The sequence below is a fragment of the Nelumbo lutea genome, chromosome 3, assembly GCF_056320005.1.
Source record: "Nelumbo lutea isolate HS-2025 chromosome 3, American lotus-T2T, whole genome shotgun sequence".
In the NCBI taxonomy this organism is placed as follows: Eukaryota; Viridiplantae; Streptophyta; class Magnoliopsida; order Proteales; family Nelumbonaceae; genus Nelumbo; species Nelumbo lutea.
The window spans coordinates 105654374-105676461 of NC_142686.1; the positions used below are offsets into that span (position 1 = coordinate 105654374).

At 42.9% G+C, this 22088-nt stretch overlaps 1 protein-coding gene across 4 annotated transcripts in view; it reads left to right on the plus strand.

Moving 5' to 3' along the window:
• The first annotated feature begins 407 nt into the window (after positions 1 to 407).
• Positions 408 to 22088, plus strand: part of PES1 (Esterase/lipase/thioesterase family protein) — an 82273-nt gene continuing 60592 nt past the window's right edge. For 2 of the 4 annotated variants that reach the window (XR_016109911.1, XM_088978119.1), the window contains exons 1-2: positions 1110 to 1975; positions 2226 to 2277. Coding sequence is in view for 3 of the 4 variants with exons in the window: in XM_088978119.1 (XP_088834245.1) it covers positions 1543 to 1975; positions 2226 to 2277 (485 nt within the window). In the remaining variant the exon portion in view is untranslated. The other 2 variants (XM_088978120.1, XM_088978121.1) reach the window with 2 other exon arrangements.

Consider the following 22088-nt stretch of genomic DNA (forward strand, 5'->3'; position numbering starts at 1 on the left):
GATCTCAGACTCAGAGGTTCGTTGGTTGATCTGCACATCACAACTCAAACTCATTTGTGCGAGAAGAACTGACCTCTGGGCGGTTCAATATTAAATGTTCAACTTCAAAACAAGGGAGGTTTAAGGGCAAAAAGGATATTTCATCCTTTTCTGTTATGATATAACGTGTAATTGTCAGGAATAATAAGGGTAGTTTAAGGAAATACTTAAATAAATTAAACAATTAGCTAAACAGTTGGATAATTTAATAAATTTACCTTCAATCAATTGATTGATTCGGTTCAGAACAATGTAAAAATCGAATGAACCGAACCGGATCGGTTTAAAAAATGCCCAATCGAACCGTGGGCACCCCGGCAGTTAATTCTCCTAATCTTTCATCTTCTTCCTCTATAAAGACTACAGCCGAACAGAGTCCAGAGGCCTTATCAACCGAGCCAATTGGCACCGTCTATCCGCCTAAATCGGATGGCAGGAGCATCCGCGTTTTTCTGATTCACAGGTGGCCATGCCAAACCAGAGAGGAATCGTTTTTTGCTGGTCTGTCTTCCCAAATTCTTAAAAGGAAAAAGCACGTCCTGCACAAGAACAGTCTTTTGTTTTGTCATTGTTATGGACACATGGCTCCTCATAGGTCAGTCGGTCGTCTGTCCCCTCGGGAACTCTGGCACACCACATGTTCGATGATAAGCCACCCACTAATTCACTGAACATAGTCGCGCTATCACATTACTCTCTCGTCTTCAACGAGGACTTCTTGTCTGTATTCTTCGACTTTACGACCTCTACTTCAGTAGGTCCCACTTTGAGCTGATTTAGTGGGATTATTGATGGTTTGATATACACTCCAAGGGGGGCATTCTCTCGTTCTGGGACGTCGTGGTCTGGGCTTTGGGGTGTGGCGCGGGCATGGCCTTTTAATGGCGTGAGTTGTGGCCAAGGGAGAACCAGAAAAGGCATCGACAGTTCTAGTTGTGGCGGGTAGAAGCTGAGAACAAAACATGGACGCAACCCAGAAGCTCAGCGTCTTCTGCCAAAATGTCCTCCGCCACTCAACCGTACAGGTGAAAGAAAACAAGATGACTCATTCTAGAAAAGTAAGAAAAAACGAGTTAATATTGACCATGACTCTCTCTTCTCCTGCTTCAAATATTTTTTTTGATAATGATAAAAGAAATATATTTTTTGGTAATAGCTTTATAATTGAACGTTATTTTATTTTTTTTTGTTTTTTAGTTTATACTAGGCTACTAGCATAACCATAAACGCTTTCTGTCCTTTTCTCTAATCAACCAATAAAATCCTTTATTAAATTACTTTTCTCCTTGTCTCTGTTTTAGACAAGTTTAGCTATTTAGGCGAGCAAAGTGAAGCTGATTATTTTCAGTTGGAGAAATTTCTGGTGCAGTGAATAACTATAGCAGTATCTCCCTTTAGTTTCTTATAAATCTCTCTATGCCATAGTCTTCTTTCCAGCTTCACCAAATAGCTGAAAGTCACCTCAAACCCCAATTTCTTATGCAGCTATTATTTAGATAGGCAATGGCTTCGACTGTAGCATGTTCGTCTGCTAATACTCGTATTCTGGGCTTGCCTTCTCTTACTGTAGCTTCTGTGTCCAAATGCGGTCGAGTTCGGTTTCGTGCTTTGGCTGGTGGGAATCCGGGGGTTTTGTCTTCTGCACTTGTTGAAATCAATGAGACTGCTTTTATCAGAGACCAGGAAGAAATTGGGTCTAGAATTGATGGAAGGAATGGACGAGTTGGTTTGAAAACTAAGGAAGTGAAGGAGAATGAAATGGGTTTGGAAGGGCTGGAGGTGTTGTGGGATGATAGGTTTGGGACTGGTAGTGTGAAGGATTACCTTGATATGGCAAGGGACATGATTAAGCCTGATGGTGGTCCTCCTCGCTGGTTTTGCCCAGTTGATTGTGGGCGTCCATTAAAAGATTCACCTGTGCTGCTCTTCTTGCCCGGTAATATATGCCTGACTGTGGATGGCTCCCTGTTTGCTAATTGTTGGAAGCCGATATATGAACGTAGACAATTGAAGTTTTCATTTATTTTAAACTTTATAATACTTATTTAGTTGCTTTCTATTTTCTTTCGGGCATTCCCTGTTTCAGTGTTCTGGAGCTTTTCTGTAGCTTTGATATCCTTTTTTTTTTATGAATAATATAGATTTGATATCAAAGTACTGATTGCTTTATCAATTGATGAATGCAGGAACAGATGGTACTGGGCTGGGACTCCTCTTGCATCAAAAACCACTTGGCAAGTGAGTCAAGTATCCTTATTTACCAAAACTAAAGTATTGTTGGTTTTATGTAAATGGAGAAACATTACATATTTTCACATGAACAGAAACAAATAGCGCCTTACAAACATGATTCATCATCATCTAAGCCTCGTCCCAACTATATGGGGGCCTGCTACATGAATCCCATTTTGCCATTCCGTTCTGGATATGGAACTTTGTTACAACTTGCACCCAAAGGTTGCACTAACCATTCTGGCTTAGGATGGTGACTTTTTTCCCTGGTTGAATTGGCCTCTAAGAAGAAAAAGGTCTCAAAAGCAAAACAAAAAATACAAAATTGGAATGCTAATATGCTACCATATTCAATAGAAATATACTCTGAAAGAGTAGCATCTAGGAAATTCGTTCCCTAGGAAGGTGACATTTTTGCCATGTACTATTTTTTTTTTAAAGCAGAGGAATGGAATATATGACAATAAAGTGGGTGCATTCTATGTTTTTTTATTCCTTCTATATTTCTCTTTTTTTTGTACTTTTTTTTTTGCTTTGTACATAGCTTTGTTTAAAATTCTATATATGTTAGTTTTGTTTGTCATATGCATGACATTCATTCTTGTATCCTTTTGGCAACTAATTTGTGTTTCTCCACTCATTTTTGGAGATATTGTTTCTCGATTGCCCAACACTCTTGCTCCATTACAACTAGGGGTGTTCACGGGTCGGGTTGGGTCGGTTTGAGTCAATTTCTTCAACTGACCCAACCTAGTCAGTTTACTTATTGACTAAACCAAAACCGATTGACCTTGAAGCAAAATCGAATCAAACATGAAGGGTTGGTTTATCGGTTTAGTCGGTTTATATAACAATTAAAATAGTTAGTTTTAAACAGTCCAATGTGAACACCCTTAGTCGGTTTGGCTCCAAGACTCCAACAGGCAACATGCAACAGTTGAAGACTCCAACTCCAAGTATCCAACAGTCACTTACCAGTATTTATTTAACCTCTCTTATTTTTCTCTTTCCAAAACTAAAGATGAAGACTCCAACAATCCCAACTCCCAACCTGTCTGTCCATTCCAAGACTCCTTGACAGCAATGGTTGCTTGTTTCCAAAAAAAAAAAAAAGATAGCAATGGTTGCTAAACCCAAAAAGGTAATAAATAAACTAATAAAGGTAATAAATAACTTAAAATTTAAGTTATCTATGATAGGGAGTAGGGGAGGACTAAGGACTACCGAGTAGGGACTAATTAATAATTACATAAACATACAGGGTTGGGTCAGTTAGGTTTCGAACCAAGTTGTCAGTTTATTTTCTCACACAAACTGAAACCGACAGTGGTTTTAAAAAACTGACCAACTCGTATTGGGTCGGGCTGCCGGTTTGGTCGGTTTGACATTTAATGTGGACACCCCTAATTACAATGGTTTTATATAATTTTCTCTTTAGTCTAAGTGGTATTCACCTATCACATAAAAGTCCAGATGCACCCCTCCATTTTGCCCATTATGCTCTAATTCTTTGGGTGACATCCTCCTAAATTTCTTCCTTGTTATGAATTATTGAACCAAGGTATTGGAAATTGTCACATTGAGTTATCTCTTGGTCTCCAATCCTAAGTGTATGTTGAATTACACTCATATTAGTACTAAACTTACATGTCATATACTCTATTTTAGTCCTACTTATTTTTAAACCCCTTGCTTCTAAGGCATTTGTCCATAAGCTTAATTTTGCATGTAATCCTTTATTAGTTTCATCAATTAAACCAATATCATCCTCAAACAATATGCACCATGGAGCTTCCTCCTGAATGTGTTTGATCAATTCATCTATGATCAGTGCAAATAAATTAGGGCTAAGTGTTGGACCTTGGTGGAGTTGTGGAGATCCATCATAACTATAAAATTGGAAGTCTCTCCCACTAGTGTTCTAGCATTGGTTGTTGCCCCCTCATACATATCCTTAATTAGGTCTATATGCCTATTTTGAACTCCTTTTTTTTCCAATACCCACCATATTATCTCTCTAGGAATTCTATCATATGCCTTCTCTAGATCAATAAACACCATATGGAGATCTTTCTTCTTCTCTCTAGACTTTTTTTATCAATCGTCTCAAAAGAAATGTGGCTTCCATGGTTGATCTCCTTGGCATAAGCCAAATTGGTTCTTTGATACAATTGTTTCAAGTCATAATCTTTATTCAAGTATTCTCTCCCAAAGTTCCATAGTGTGGCTCATGAATTTAATCCCCCAATAATTATTACAACTTTGTATATCACCTTTGTTCTTAAGTATAGGCACTATGCTGTTGTTTTTCCAATCATCAAGCATCTCCTTTTCTTTCACTATAAATAACTTATTTAACCATAACAGGCCTATCTCTCCCATACCTTTCCATACTTTTATTGGAATCCTATTGGCTCCTAATGCCTTTCCCTAACATGGTTTAAATATTTGCCTTTCCTTTCTCTCAACTTTGCTATTTATACATTATTTTTTATTCCCTCTTTAGTGCCTAATTTATGGTAAAGCTCATCATAAGTCTTATATTTAGCTTCATTCACTTTCTTTTTTAATTTCCTTTCTTATGGTTATATTTTTCCCAATTTCGTGCATTTCTAGTTTTCAACATTCTTTATGACATGCTTGTTTTAATCTGATTATGTTTTGAACCTCTTCATTCCTCCACCAAGTTTCTTTAGTACTTTTTTTGATAAATAACAGGGTAAAAATTTATTCGTTCAACATCAAACTGCACACAAATGTATGCAGCAAAAGAAGGGTACAACAATGAGCTTCCCAAGAGAAGCCTTACTACAAGTAACAACAGAAACAAAAACAAGTGACAGCAAACTGATTACATATTACACGTTATCAGCTGGTCCTAGGCATCCCCAATCTAAACAAACTTTTCCAACCCCAGCCATGTTAGCATTCTTAGTCTCCTAGGCACCCACTTAGATAAGGCATTCAAGGCAGCACCTAGATATCGAGCCAGTCTGACTAGAGGTCTGAATTTCCATGGGATTTGACTTTGACCTGTCATCCAACATAATACCATTTGACAGTCACCCTCTACTTCCACATTCCTTAAATCCTGCCCGGCCAACTTCAAACCTTGAATCAAGGCTAGAAGTTCAGCCCTTAAAGAATTCCTTTGGCCCACCGGACTTGAAAATCTTAGAATGATACTGCCCCCTTGATCTCTAACAACTCTCCCCATTCCCAAGGGCCCCAGATTTCCAAGGCTGCAGCTGTTGAAGTAGAGTTTGAGAACTTCTACATCAGGAGGGGACCAATGACCACCCATTGTTGTCTTGTAACCTGTAACTCCATCACCACCTGCCACTCACTAAGCAAATCATTAATAGAAACACCTTGAAATGCCCCGCAAATCACAGCCTAATGAGCTACCTTACTTTTGTGAGCTCAAACACTTCCTCCACTTGTTTGCACCTTTCTTCAAACATCCTCACGTTTCTTTCACACCATAATCCCCAAAGCACCGCCCCACATAGACATTGCCAAGCAATCTTTTGCCTTTGTGTAGGTCCTCCAAATACGTATGTTTTAAATAGGTCTACTAGTGTAGCTGGTACAACCCATGTTTTTCCAAACAATGAGAAGAAAAGCTACCAAAAACTGGAAGCATAGGAACAATGTAATAAACGATGATTAATATTTTCCTCACTCTTCAAGCAAAGAACACACACATGAGGAGAGAGATCCCAGTGTTTCCATTGCCTTGGAGGGTTTCAGGAGTGCTGATGATTTGGTTGACAACCTTCCAACAAAAAATCTTTACTTTGGGGGGAATTGGGTTACAACATACCTCTTTAACCAGGAAAGGTTGAGACTCTGTAAGGGGAGATAAGGATTTAAAAAAGGAGGCACAAGTAAAATAGCCATTGGTATTAGGAATCCAAATTCTCTCATCATTCCTCGATGAGGACAAATTAAAGTTTTCAAGTAGGGCTACAGGAGAAACTGCCTCATTTGTTTCATGACCACAACATATCTTATGTTTTGCAAGAAGGTAGGCAATATGGTGAAAATTGATCTCCATGGGCTTTTCAAAGTTGCACCCTTGGTAGCCCCTGAGTCCCATCCATTTGGTTGCAACCCATGGATGCTCTTGATCACCAAATGCCTAAAGCCTCTCTTTCTTTTGGAAACCTCTACAACCATCTGCCTAGTAAAGCCTATTTTTTTTTTCTTGAATCCTTCCTATTTCTAATCCTCCTTCCCAGCTCTTTAGATTTGCATACTGATGTAACTGAATCCGGTCACTTACCATTTTTTCTTGGCTAAGTACCTCGTCACCTCGTCTGCTCTCAAGTGGCCGATGACTCGGAGGCTAAAGTGGAGCTCCCTAGCATAGCGCAACTCAACTGCTCCTTGCAGGAACTGGCCTGGCTACCAGCAACGACAGGAACTGAGCCGGCTACTCCCTGTTGGAGATGATCTGCTCATCTTTGTAGGCGGTGGGAGCTGAGGGACCTGCAAGAACTGAATCAGAGAACCCAGGGGTGTATACTCGGCGAGGTCACTCCGATGGCTAAGTCAGCACTTTGGTGGAGTGGTTCCTGGATTCCTACTGTGATGGGACCTGCTTTCGTGTTAGGTGGGCATAAAGCCACCAACCGGTAAGGTTGCCCATTTCCGCCTAAATCGGGGAGTGGGTGAGAAAATATAGCCGTTACAAGTCACAATCCCGTAAAACGCGGGGTACGGTGGTGAGCTCCTCGGGGTTGTCATGTGGTGGCCGGGCTGACCAGGTGCCGAGCTGCCTGTGAGGTGCCGGGCTGACCAGGTGCCGAGCTGCTTGTGAGGTATCGGGCTGACCAGGTGCCGAGCTGCCTGTGAGGTGCCAGCTGCCTGTGGTGAGCTGTCTAGTTGTCATGAGGCTGCACTTAGTTGTCATGAGGTGCCAGGTGTCATAGGGTCATCAGAGGGCCAAATCGCCCTCATCATTTGCCCCCCACTCCTGAGCTGAAAGTAACTCGGTGAAGGGAGTAGATTTCTCCTTTTGGCCCGTAATTCGACGAGCTCATAAACTCTGATTCAGTTTCTTAGGCTTTGGGAGCTGCTTGGAAGCGAGCTGCCCGTAAGTGGCGAGGTCTCTACTAGTTCGGTACTGTAACCCTTAGGCTCTGGGGACAACTTGGAAGCGAACTGCCCGTAAGGTGCCGAGGTCTCTACCAGTTCGGTATTGTAACCCTTAGGCTCTAGGGGCAACTTGGAAGCGAGCTGCCCGTAAGGTGCCGAGGTCTCTGCCAGTTCGGTACTGTAACCCTTAGGCTCTGGGGGCAACTTATAGTCCACTTTTGTTGATTTTGTCCAGAAGAGGCGATTGGGTCTTAGCCGGTCCCGAGGTCATCGCTAGTTCGGTACTTTAGCCCTTAGGCTCTGGGAGCGACTTGTAGTCCACTCCTGGACTTTGCCCATGCCGAAGAGGCGATTGGGTCTTAGCTAGTGCCGAGGTCACCGCCAGTTTGGTACTTTAGCCCTTAGGCTCTAGGAGCGACTTGTAGTCCACTCTTGGACTTTGCCCATGCCGAAGAGGCGATTGGGTCTTGAGTGATGAGGAAGTCTTTTATCAGTTCGTTAGTTCGCGCATGTGCTAGGCTGCCAGGCTGCCAGGCCGTGCGTAGGTCGCGCCAGGCCGTTAGGCCACGCGCAGGCAGCGCCAGGCCGCCAGGTGGGCGCCTTAGAGCTATGATTGCGCTGCATCCACCTCGTAATGTGAGAGCTTCAGTTTCTCTGAGTTCATAAAAAATGGAAACTATAAAGCGAGAGCTTCAGTTTCTAAAAATGAGGGCTTAACTTTTTGGAAGAAGAGGACTTGGCTTCTTGTAGGATGAGAACTTAGCTTTTTGTAGCATGTTCCCACAGACGACGCCAATTGATGTAACTGAATCTGGTCACGTATCATTTTTTCTTGGCTAAGTACCTCGTCACCTCGTCTGCTCCCAAGTGGCCGATGACTCGGAGGCTGAAGTGGAGCTCCCTATTGTAGCGCAGCCCAGCTGCTCCTTGCAGGAACTGACCTGGCTACCAGCAACGACGGGAACTGAACCGGCTACTCCCTATTGGAGATGATCTGCTCATCTTCGTAGGCGGCGGGAGTTGAGGGACCTACGAGAACTGAATCAGAGAACCCGGGGGTGTATACCCGGCGAGGTCACTCTGATGGCTAAGTCGGCACTTTGTAGCGAGCTGAGAATGATATTGGAGAATGAGAGAGCTAGAGAGTAGGGGTTACCACCTTTTTTCCTCTTCATCCTCCTCTTTTCCTCATGCCTTTGCCCTTAGGGGGTGATGCCTTTATATACTGGAGTCCGTGCGGGTTTGGTGGAGTGGTTCCTGGATTCCTGCTGTGATGGGACCTGCTTTTGTGTTAGGTGGGCATAAAGCCACCAACCGGTAAGGTTGCCCATTTCTGCCTAAATCGGGGAGTGGGTGAGCTAATATAGCCGTTACAAGTCACAATCCCGTAAAACGCGGGGTATGGTGGTGAGCTTCTCGGGGTTGTCATGCAATGGCTGGGCTGACCAGGTGCCGAGCTGCCTGTGAGGTGCCGGGCTGACCAGGTGTCGAGCTGCCTGTGAGGTGCTGAGCTGACCAGGTGCCGAGCTGCCTGTGAGGTGCTGGGTTGACCATGTGCCGGGCTGCCTGTGGCGAGCTGTCTAGTTGTCATGAGGTGCCAGGTGTCATAGGGTCATTGGAGGGCCAAATCCGCTCTCATCACATACCTCTTCCCACTTCCTTAGACGACTACTCTTACTATCCCCTGGATCCCACAAGAAGTCCATTATGATTTTCTCTAATTTTCTCACCATCTTAATTGGAGCCTTAAACACATACAAGAAATAAATTAGGAGATTGGACAACATAGATTTAATCAAAGTAACTCTCCCCCCTTTGGAAATGTAGTTCCTTTTCCAAGAAGCAACCTTTTACCGAGTCTTTCAATAATACTCTCATAGAAAGTCTCATCTCTTGGGTTGCCTCCCAAGGGTAATCCTAGGTATTTAATTGGTCACTCCTTTACTTCACAACCCAACACTCCTCCAATTCCACCCTTTCCATCCCAAAGCGCACCAAACTGCATTTTCCTAAATTGATTTTCAACCCTAAAACTTTCTTCACTAATTCCAAGATCCTTTTTAGAGCCCTAACATCTTGAACCCCCCTGAACTCACCTAAAATAAAATTATCATCTATAAACTGAAAATGAGATACAACTTGGCTTTCCCTCCCTAGTCTAAAACCCCTAGAGATATTTCTTTCATACGCTCTCTTTAAAAGTTTATTGGAAACCTCTGCCACTAACATAAACAACATTGGGGATAATGGGTCTCCCTATTTTAAACCCCTCGAATCCTTAAAGGAATCTTTTGGGGAGCCATAGGTCAAGATCGAAAAATGAATTATCCTCAAACACCCCATCATCCACCTGATCCACCTATGTGCCAAAACCCATTTGGGCCATCACCTACTATAGGAAATTCCAATTCACGTGATAATAGGCCTTTTGAAATCTAATTTGAACACAAACCTTTCTTTCCTGATTTTTGAAAATCCTCCATTGCCCCATTAGCTATTAGGGTCTGGTCCAAAATCTACCTATTCCTAATGAAAGCTCTTTTGTACAGGCTTGTAGTGAGGCTAATATTGTAGAGGCAGCTTCCACACATTTCAGAATCATGACGCAAAGGTTGCATTCATTCCTTACTTTCCCCCCTTAAATAGAGCTCACCAATCACTTTTTCCAGATCCTTATAATCCCAACTCTCATGATAAAAGGCCATAGTGGAACCATCCAGACTAGGGGCCTTATCACTACTCATACCGTTTTTTTTTATGAGTAAAGAAAAAAGATTCAATAATCCAAGAGGCAGGATCAATAGTACTAGTTGCACTAAAGGCAGAGACAATACCTGATCTGTCAAGGGAGGAGGATGGAAGAGAATTGGTCCTTAGACGGGCTAGGGCCCGGCTAAGTACCTCTACCTCATCGGTAGTAAAATCCAAGGACCCGGTTCGAGGGGAATTAGTAGTCTGTCCCATGGAAGAGGAAATAACTGTAGATGAGTGTTTTGAACCATCATCACTTTGACCCGTAGCCAGATTCACACTTGCAGATTGACCCTTCAGATGCTTCTTATCTTTCCTCAATGCAGCTGGCTTCAGATGCGGATGGAGAACCCAACAAGTCTCTTTCACATGCCTTTCCCCTCCATAGTGGGTGCACTTCAGATGTCTCTTGTCAGAGTGCCTGTTTCCCCTTTGATTTGTAGAGATTAGGGCCGAATGTTCCACAGACTGTTCAGCTAGTTTTGTTTGAGTATCAACCTGCATCTCTTTTCTTCTCACCTCTTCATTCCTCACAAGGTAGTAAACATGATGTAAGTCTGGCATTTCATCCCTTCTCAGAATTTGGGACCTTATGCTCTCATATATAAGATCTAGGCCAGCCAGAAACTTAAATGCTCTACCCTCTTCAACTTGTTTGTCATGCTTTTCCTTGTCTCCGGCACTCTCCCAATCAATAATAAGGTGGTGATCTAACTCTTCCCATACCCCTTCTAGTGTAGCAAAATATGTTGCAACACTCATATCTCCTTGCCTCAAGGCAGCAATGTCTTGATTCAGTCTGTAAATTCTTGCATTATTCTTTTTCTGCCCATAGGTTTTAGAAACTTTTTCCCATATCTTGGCAGCCGTGGAGAAATGTTGAACAGTCCTAGCTACTCTTAGAGTCATTGAGGCAAGTAGCCAGGACATAACTGTAGCATTCTCCTTGCGCCAAGCTGCATATTCAGCACTCCCCACTTCTGGTTCCTTCTTCTGCCCGTCCAAGTAACCAGTGAGTTCCCGGGATGTGATGAAAAGCATGGTTGAGACAGACCATTCTCTGAAGTTTTACTCATCCAACAACACACTTGTGATCTCTAGGCTGTGCAGATTTGGATTCTCCAGATTAGGAGACCTCCCACAAGCCCTAACATCTCTAGAAGACACTTCCCCGAATATGGAAGACATCTTCACTTACTCGTAAATGTCAAGACTGTAAACGCAATATATAGTGAACTGTTTCACACTTACGGAACTTGCTGCACTGTAAATTCAGTCCTGAGAACCCGACACAGAGCTGAAACACCTAGTACTATACTACACACTGTGCCCTAATTACTGCTATCACAGATTATACTCTGTTGTGCTACCTTCTGCTGTGTTCTAATCACTGCTGCCGCAGCCTGCAACTTGCTGTGTTGGCTTCTACTGTGTGCTAAGCACTGCTATTGCAGGTTATAACCTCACCCACGAACAGTTCTAGGACTGCTGAGATTAGTCCTTCCGCCTAGATCTGTTCTACACAGATCTATCTTAGCCAAATGGCTACAGTCTGCTGTACTGCGTCTATTAGGGCATCAGCCTCTGGGTCTAACTCCCCTTGGGCCCTACAACCAAGGGAAACCCTAGATGTAGGTCTAGTTGTGTTCTACAACCAACCCTAGGGTTTCTTTGCAGCAACCAAAAAAAAAGATGAGAGAGTTAACTGCGAGTAGAAGAAGAGGCGGCTACTGTAACTAGTCGAAAGATTAGTGCTCTGATACCATGTTTGCTGAAATAGGGCTGTCGAATGAGAGAAGAGGAGGAAGAAGAAGACGAAGATATGAGATGGGCAGCAGAATAGTCCTCAGCCAGCCCTAATCTATTTTATATAAGAACATTACATAATGTTACATAAATAGACAAGAATGCCCCTGATTAGTGATGGGACACCTAGTAAAAATAAACAGTAAATAAGATTAGGCCCAGTAACTAAGGCCCAATAACTAATGACTTAAGACCCAACAAAGATAAACATACAAATTAAGACAGCCGAACCAACACATCCCGCTACCACCTTGGAGTCCCCTTCTATTATCAGATGTTCCACACCTATTTGCAAAGCTAGCTGTACTCCTTGGATAGCAGCAGCAAGTTCCGCCCTAATGGAGTTTCCAGCTCCTATTGGCCCTGAGTAGATAAGAACCACATTCCTAGCCTCATTCCTCAGTATCCCTCCCACCCTTGACGGACCTGGATTTCCAAGACTACTTCCATCGAAGTTCAGCTTCAAAAAATTCTCAGGAGGGGGTTCCCAAGTCAGACTCACTTTAGTCTTTCTAGATTAACAATTAGCCACTGCTAACCAATTCCTCCAAATATCACTAAATGAGAAAAGATGAAATAAGTCCATTGATTTTAGCCATAAGATTACCCTATTTAGAATGCAGTCCTTCATCTCTTCTAAGTTTCTCTCCTTCTCTTGGAAAGTTCTGATGTTCCTTTCTTCCCACACGGACCAAAGCAGCGCTGCTCTTGCACACCTCCACATAATTCTTCCTCTTCTGTGCTGCCAAGGGAGGAAAGCAGGATAAAAAATCAAGCTTGCATCTGCTGGCCTAACCAACCTGCGCCCAAACAATGAGAAGAGCCACTCCCATAACTTTGCAGTAAATGAACAGGAAATTAGTAGATGGTTACAGTCCTCACCATGTGACTTGCAAAGGATACACCAAGAAGGTGAAAGACAAAGATAAGGTCTTCTCTTTTATAGAATGTCTTAAGGTGTTTATTTTCCCATAATGCACTTCCCAACAAAAAACCATAACCTTAGGGGGAACAGGCCTACACCAGTTTTCCTTAAAAGGGAAAAGTCGAGTGGGGTTAGATTGAGTAATGGATTTAAAGAAAGAAGCGCAACAGAAGGATCCGTTTGGCTTGGGTGTCCAGATCCGTTTGTCGGGTTCAAAAGGGTCCAATCACACTGTATCAAGTAGGCTTAGCAGATTTGTTAGGGACACAATTTCCTCTTCCCTTAGGTCTCTATGAAACCCAAAATTCCAATTCGATGTTAATGGATTATTCATAAAGGAGCAAAACTTTGAGACAACCTCTTTTTGTATCCTCCCCAAAAGAACAAAGTTACCATTACAAACATCATACCTGACAAAACTGAAAAACTGAGGAAGGATGCCATGAATAGCTTTCCAAGGAGTTGCCAAGGTTGCCTGCCGTGATACTCTAGCATCCCACCCATTATCAGAGCGACCATGAATACTACCCACCACCTCATGCCAGAGCCTCTTTCTCTCCACTGGCCACCTCCACAACCACCTCCCTAGTAGTGCTTTATACTTTTTAATCAAATTCCCTAACCCCAATCCCCCCTCCTCTTTATTCCGGCATACAATCTCCCTTTTTATCAAGTGATCCTTCTTACCTTCTCCCGACTTCCAGAGGAAATCTCTGATCACCTTCTCTATCTTCCTAGCTTCCCTAGGTGGTATCCTAAACACAGATAGGAAATAGGTTGGTAGGTTAGCTAATGTGGCTCTTATCAACGTGATTCTTCCCCTCAAAGAAATATAGTTTTTTCTCCAAGAAGTCAATTTCTTTTGAAACCTCTCCACCATTGGACATCAAAAACTACTTTCCCTAGGGTTTGCCCCTGACGGAAGCCCCAAGTAGGTCATAGGCCATGACGAAATAGAACACCCTAAGCTTCTTGCTATAGCCTCCACCTGACTGTCCTCCAAGTTAACCCCAGCTACACAACTCTTCCCAAAGTTGACACTCATATTTGACACCCTCTTAAAATTCCTAACCAGATCCTTGAGATTTCTCACCTTCTCAATATCGTCCCCTTCACAGAAAATCAAAATATCATCTGCAAATTGGAGATGGGTGACCGAAATACCATCCCTACCTATCCTCCACCCTTTAATCATTTCTTCCCGATCAGCCTTTGAGATCATTCTACTAAGCACCTCTGCTATTAGAGTATGGAGGAAGGGTGATAGCGGGTCCCCTTGTCTAATACCTCTACAAGTTGGGAAAAAGTCCTTCACCACTCCATTAACTAGGACAAGGTAATGGCATGAACTCACACATCCAAAAATCCAACTGCACCATTTATTCCTGAAGCCACAATTTCTCATTATTTGTACCAAGAAGTGCCAATCCACTAAGTCATAGGCCTTCTCTAGATCCAACTTACAAACAAAGCCTCTTCTTTTGGATCTCCTCATATCCTCCACACATTCACTAGCAACTAGGATCTGATCTATTATTTGGCTTCCTTGAACAAATGCCCCTTGGGCTTGGTTTATTAGGGATGGGAGAGCTACTTTCAGCCTCAAAAACAACACCTTAGCCAGTATTTTGTTAGTGCTAATTACCAAACTATTTGGCTTGTAATCCTTAGGGTGGATAGCATCTGGTTTCTTGGGGACTAAGGCCAAAAAAGTGGCGTTGACTCCTGGGCTTACTATATGAGTCTCTGTGAATTCCTTAACAGCGTCACATAAATTTTCTTTCAAAATGTCCCAACAATCATGGTAGAAAGCCATAGTAAAACCATCCGAACCCGATGCCTTAGATCTATCCATCATGAACACTGCCCTCCTAATCTCCTCTTCTTCAATTTTCCTTTCTAACCACCTTGCTTTCTCTCCATCTAACCTCGACCATTCCAATCCTTCTTGTAGGTTTTCAAGACTGCTATTTAGTCTTGATCACTAAGAGATTTTAGGTTCAATGAGAAGAGAAAGTGAAGAAGATGTAGAAGAAAGAGTGATGGAAGAGCAATAGAACACAGATTTTGAGGAGAAGAACAGAATGTCAATAATTCTGCCGCCGCCACTTTAAGTTAATATATATAGGTTATGCTAGTTACATGAAAGGACATATCTGCCCTTGGTGTTTACATCATAACTGTGACTAGATAACAACCAATATAAAACTGAAACTAGAAATAACAAAACAACAAAATAACCGCAGCTGTGACTAGATACATTCTACCCTATGGACAGAGTGGTACCACAGCTGTGGGGCCCACGTCAATGTTCTATACAACTCCCCCTCAAGTTGGGAGTATATGTTCATCATTCCCAACTTGGATAGATCCGCCTCTAGCTTCTTTCTTGATACGGCTTTTTAGTAAGAATGTCGGCTAGTTGCATACTGGATGTGATGTAAGGGAGGCATACTTCTTGAGATGAGACCCTCTCTCGCACAAAATGGCGGACAACTTCAATGTGTTTGGTTCTGTCATGCTGTACTGGATTATGTGCTATATTAATGGCGGCTTGATTATCACAGTACAACATCAGGGGTTTCTCATACTCAATACCCAACTCCTCAAGTAGAGATCTTAGCCATAGGATTTCAGCCACTCCATTGGCCATGGACCTGTATTCTGCTTCAGCACTTGACCGGGAGACCACACTTTGTTTCTTACTTCTCCAGGAGACAAGGTTTCCTCCCACAAGGGCACAATATCCCGAGGTAGACCTTCTGTCATCAACACTCCCAGCCCAATCTGCATCAGTATAAACCTCCACCTTCATGTGATTGTTGTTCTTGAAAAGTATACCTCTACCTGGGCATCTCTTCAAGTAGGCTAAGATTCTTTTTGCCACAAGAAGATGTGTGGTTCTAGGAGAATGCATGTACTGGCTGACAACACTAACAGCATAAGTAATATCTGGCCGAGTGAGGCAGAGATATAGGAGCTTTCCTACCAGTTGTTGGAACATAACTTTGTCTTCAAGAAGCTCCCCACTCTCGGCACTAATCCTGTGATTCTGTTCAATTGGTGTATCTGCAGGCTTGACACCTAACTTTCCAGTTTCTGCCAACAGGTCTAGGACATATTTCCTCTGAGATATAAAGATCCTCTGTTTGGATCTAGCAACCTCAATACCCAAAAAATACCGGAGTACACCAAGGTCCTTCACCTCAAATTCTTGGTGAAGAAGCTGTTTAAGAGACTCAATCTCATGGCTATCATTCCCTGTGACCATAATATCATCAACATATACTGCCAACAGTGTCAAAGAGGACTCCACCCTCTTGATGAATAGGGTATGATCTGACTGGGCCTGTACATATCCAAACTTCACAAGTGCTAGTCTGAATCTATCGAACCAAGCCCTAGGTGACTGTTTCAAACCATACAAAGCCTTGTTGAGCCGGCAGACCTTCTTACCTACTTTTGCATCATAGAAGCCAGGAGGCAAACGCATGTAAACTTCTTCCTGCAGATCTCCATTCAGAAAGGCATTTTTCACGTCCATTTGGTATAAAGGCCAAGTGTGACTTGCTGCAAGGGACAAGAGAACTCGAATAGTAGTCATCTTGGTTACCGGTGCAAATGTCTCCAAGTAATCTATGCCATAAGTCTGTGTAAACCCTCTTGCAACTAACCGAGCTTTATACCTCTCAATAGATCCATTTGCATTATGCTTCACCGTAAATACCCATCTGCACCCAACTGGTTTCTTTCCTTTTGGCAAATCAACTACCTCCCAGGTGTTGTTCTTCAACAGAGCATCCATCTCAACTTGCATTGCATCTTTCCATTCAGGGATGGATAGGGCTTCTTGCACTGTTCTTGGAATAGGGACATTGGAAATGGAGCTAAGGTAGGACCTGTAGGTAGGAGATAGGCGATCCTAGGATAAAAAATGGGAAATACAGTGGGCTGTGGATGTGGTACAATGTCATTTCCCTTTACGGACTGCAATTGGAAGGTCAAGATCATCTGTAGGGGAAGTCTCTGTGGGCTCTGGGACTGAAGTATCTAGACCTGGAGCTGCAGATGAGATTGGAGCTGGTCTGGACTGCTGATGATCAGGATCAACCTGCCTGCACCGCCTGTGATAAGCCCTCAACTCCTAATCCCTCTGACCACCCTCACCATTGTAGCTTTCCCTCAACTCCTGATCCCTCTGACCACCCTCACCATTGCAGTTCTCATCACCCAATGGAATAGGTAAAGGAGCTGCCCCACTCTCACTGCTCTCCCCCTGAAGACAAGAACTCAAACCCCCACTCTCACTACTCTCCCCCTGAGGGGCAACCCGAGGATAATAGGGTGTCCCCTCAAAGAAAGTGACATCCATGGAGACAAACTTCCTCCCGGAGACAGGATCATAACAGCAATAACCCTTTTGAGTTTGTGCATAACCAAGGAAGATGCATTTGGAGGCTTTGGGTTCGAACTTGGAGGGATGGGGTCCGAGAAGCTGAACAAAGCAAGTGCAACCGAATGTCTTAAGGGGAATAGAAAACAAGTCCTCACGTGGGTGTAGAAGCGAAAAAGGAGATCGCATATCAAGGACCCTAGAAGGGATCCGATTAATAAGGTATACTGCCGTGAGGATAGCGTCCCCCCAGAAGCGAATAGGGACATTAGAAGTAAACATGAGGCTTCTAGCCACTTCCAAAATGTGCCTATTCTTCCTCTCGGCAACTCTATTCTGCTGAGGTGTATGAGGGCAAGAGCTCTAGTGGATAACCCCATGATGAAGAAGATAAGATGTCAATGATTTAGCAAAGTATTCCTTTGCGTTATCAGATCGGAGAACTTTGATCTTGGCATCAAACTGGGTTAGGATCATTTGGTGAAAATTTTGGGTCAGGGAAGGTACCTCATCTCGTGAACGCATGAGATAAACCCAAGAAAAGCGGGTATGGTCATCAACAAATAACAAAAAATATCTGTACCCACCCATGGAAGGGATATGATAAGGCCCCCAAACGTCAGTATGCACAATATCAAAAAAATTATCACTCCTTTTATTACTCAATAAATAAGGCTTTCTACAATGCTTAGCAAACTCACAACTTTCACACTGTAGCTGAGACAACTCAATAGACTCAAATAAAGTAGGAAACAAACTCTGTAAAGATCGAAAAGACAAATGACCTAATCGGTTATGCCAAAGCATAACCGGACTCACACTCTTAGAAACAAAAGACAACTTCTCTACTGACTCTCCCTGACGAAACCGCTCCCCGAGTAGATAGATCCCATTCGTCTCACGGCCAGTCCCAATCACCTTCTGTGTCTCCAAGTCCTGAAAAACACATCGGTCAGGGAAGAAGGTTACTGAGCAGTTCATATGCTTGGTAATACTACTGACTGAAAGAAGGTTAGTATCAAGCTTAGGAACATGCAAAACAGATGATAGGGAGATAGTATCTGAAAGCTTGATGTCACCCTTCCTAGAAATAGGAACCAAGGAGCCATCAGCAATAGATACCTTATCCCTACCAGAAGACAAATGGTAAGTAGTAAACAGTGAAGACAAGCTAGTCATGTGATCAGATGCACCTGAGTCTATTACCCAACAAGGTTCAGTAGTACCTGGAGCTGAGGCATGATAGGCTGAAGCTCGAGTACCTGAATGGGCGAAGGCAGATGTGACAGGGGCTGATGGAGGCTGTGGTGGCTGTGCTGAATTTCCAACCTCCTTTTCTAGTTGTATTAGGGCAGCCCGAACTGCAGCTAAGGTCTCCAAAGATGTTCATTTTGTGCCAGATGAGGATGCTGAATCAGTGTTCATGGCTACATGAGTAGTGCCCTTCTTGTTTCTTAACTTCGCAGGAACCAAGTGGGGATGCAGTTTCCAACATGTCTCTTTTGTATGTTTGGGTTTCTTACAATGTTCACATACTACATCCTTCTTGTCTTCCTTCCTCCTGTCCTTCTCTGAATCACCCCCTGATTTGGGTGTAGCCGCTACAAAGGCTGATATGGGTTGCATCATAACCTTCCTTCTGGTTTCTTCACTATGTACAAATGAGTAAGCCTGAGAGAGAGTCACATTGTCTCTAGTCAAAATCTGCTGCCTCACAATATCATATTCTGAGTTCAGTCCCGCCAGGAACTCAAACACTCTGTTTGTCTCGATGTGCTTTCTATGGGTCTGAGCATCTTTGGGACTCTCCCACTCAAGAGTCTCTAAGTGATCAATCTCATGCCACAGGGACTTCAAGGTAGAGAAGTAGACCGATACCGGTTTCTCTCCTTGTTTAAGGGTGTTCACTTCACATTTCAATTCATATGCTCTGGCAACATTAAGGGGTTGGGAGTAAGTTTCTTTCATTACATCCCATATCTCCTTAGCTGTTTTTGCCCACAAATAATTCCGGCTAATATGAGGCTGCATAGAATTACATAGCCATGTCATAACCAAGTAGTTTTCTTGCATCCACTTGGTATATGTCGGGTCTCCCTTGGAAGGTTCTTTCATATCTCCCAGGAGGTACCTAATTTACCTCTTCCACCAATAGCCATCATGGCTGATTGGGCCCATTCCAAATAGTTTGATCCATCAAACTTTACGGTCGTAATCTGACCACCCATCTCAGAAATACCACCATAACTGATGTTCCCAAGACTGCCTTCTGCCTGAATTTTAGACTCCATTTCTGTCAAGTCTCAAAACAGTATAGGCCTGATCTGTATTCTCAGTGTATGTGCACAAAACCGAAGTAATTCTGATCTGAAACCAACTAGCCAACACAGCAGTAGCTGTCTGTAGATCTCTAACCCCCTTAGAACTCTGAGAACAGCTTTAAAACAAAACTGATATGCTAGGGAAAGTTAGGGTTTTAATCAGTCCTGAAAAGAAGCAATTCAGTCGCACAGTCCAAACTATATAGATGAGCTTTCAGTAGGGTTTTAATCAGTCCTGAGAGGAAGCAATTCAGTCGCACAGTCCAAACTGTATAGATGAGCTTGCAGTAGGGTTAATAAGAAACCCTAGAATCTGATCGGATCTACCAATCAACTTAAGAGTAGCTCTAGGTAGATCACAGAGTTCAGTCAACCACTAGAGCTTGCCGCAGATCACTTTCAAACCCTAGAGTAGAAAGAAACACAGTTCGGTCCAGGGTTTGATGTAAAATCCTAGGAAATCGAAGAGAGAAAGAGCTAGAATGGTTCGGCCTTCCCCTCCAGATAGGTCCAACCTATCTTCTCTGAAAGAACTTCTATTAAAAAGTAACAACTTACAAGGAAAAAATAGTTCGCAGCCTTCTAGGATTACCTGAACCCTAGTCTTCTCTGATCCTTCTTGACCACCAACACTCTGCAACCCTAGCAAGTTTCTAACAGCTGCTAGTACCTCTGGCGATCTCCAAGAATCAGTCTGCGAACTCCTCCTTTTCAGTTTTCAGTCCTAGGAGATTCTCATGTGGTCGGCTGGTATTAGACTCACATGAAAAACCCTAACTTGGCTCTGATACCATGTAGGTTTTCAAGACTGCTATTCAGTCTTGATCACTAAGAGATTTTAGGTTCAATGAGAAGAGAAAGTGAAGAAGATGTAGAAGAAAGAGTGATGGAAGAGCAATAGAACACATATTTTGAGGAGAAGAACAGAATGTCAATAATTCTGCCGCCGCCACTTTAAGTTAATATATATAGGTTATGCTAGTTACATGAAAGGACATATCTGCCCTTGGTGTTTACATCATAACTGTGACTAGATAACAACCAATATAAAACTGAAACTAGAAATAACAAAACAACAAAATAACCACAGCTGTGACTAGATACATTCTACCCTACGGACAGAGTGGTACCACAGCTGTGGGGCCCACATCAATGTTCTCTACACTTCTATAGGCACCCTCTCATTCAATGTCCTTCTAAAGATAGCTTTAAAATGGTCTACAAAGGTTCCAACTATCTCCTCTTGATTGGTAATTACCTGCCCTTCTACCTCTAATCTATCCACTAAGTTCTTCCTCCTTCTACCATTTGCCAACTCATGAAAGAATCTAGTATTCCCATCTCCCTCCTTAATCCACTTATGCCTTGACTTCTGCCTCCAACAGATCTCTTCTCTGAGTAGAACATCTTCTAGGTCCTTATTTAATTGCCTTCTTGATTCTCTATCCTTCTCACTCAACAATCCTTGGGCTTCCCTCTCATCCAGCTCTTCATTTTGTATGAATAAGTTCAACATTTGTTCCTCTACCCTACCAAATTGATCTTTATTCCACTCCTTCAACTTGACTCTCAGTCTCTTCAACTTCTGATGGAAATTGACTCCTTTCCACTTTATTCCCCTTAACTCCTCATTCTAACAATCCTTCACTGTGTTTCCAAATTCCGGATGAGTTAACCACATATTCTCAAATCTAAATGGTTTTGGTCCACTAATTAGGGATTCCACCACAATCTTGATGGGGTAGTGGTCTGATGTAACCCTAGGCAAGGCTCTAGAAACCAGATTTCCCCAATAGTTTTCCCATTCTAGATTGAATAGAAACCTATCCAGCTTTGAATAGATAGGATTATCTTGAAAATTGGACCAGGTGAGTCTAGCTTGCATTAACGGAATTTCTTTTAGCTCACAATCTTCTATAAATCCGTTAAATTTCCTCATGCTTGTTGTGATTGATTGTACAAGATTACTAGATTCCTTTGAATATCTTGTGACATTAAAATCCCCTCCAAAACACCAAGGCCCATCCCATAAACCTCGAATTGCGTACAATTCCTCCCAAAATTCATTCATTTCTCTGTAGGTATTAGGGCCATACACATTAGTAAGCACCCAACAAAATCCATCCTCCACATTCTTGAATTTAATGGAGACAGAGTATCTACCTACTAACTCCTCCACCGCTTCCATTGCCTCATTCTTCCAGATGGTGACAATTCCTCCAGATGCTCCCCAAGAGGGAGCCAAGGACCAACTAACACCCCTAGTCCTCCAATAGCTTCTTATCCACCTTCCGTCTAGCTCAGAGAGCTTCGTCTCTTGCACCATAACAATATCGGGCTTCTCTCTTGTTAATAAATCCTTTATTACCCTCCTTTTTCTCGCACTTCCCAATCCTCTCACATTCCAGCTGATAATTCTCATGGATAAACTTGCAAAATAGTCCCTCCTGAATTCGACTCCTTACCTAGAGTTCTTCCTCCTCTCTCCCCTTCCGCTAAACTCAAGGTCAGCCTCGAT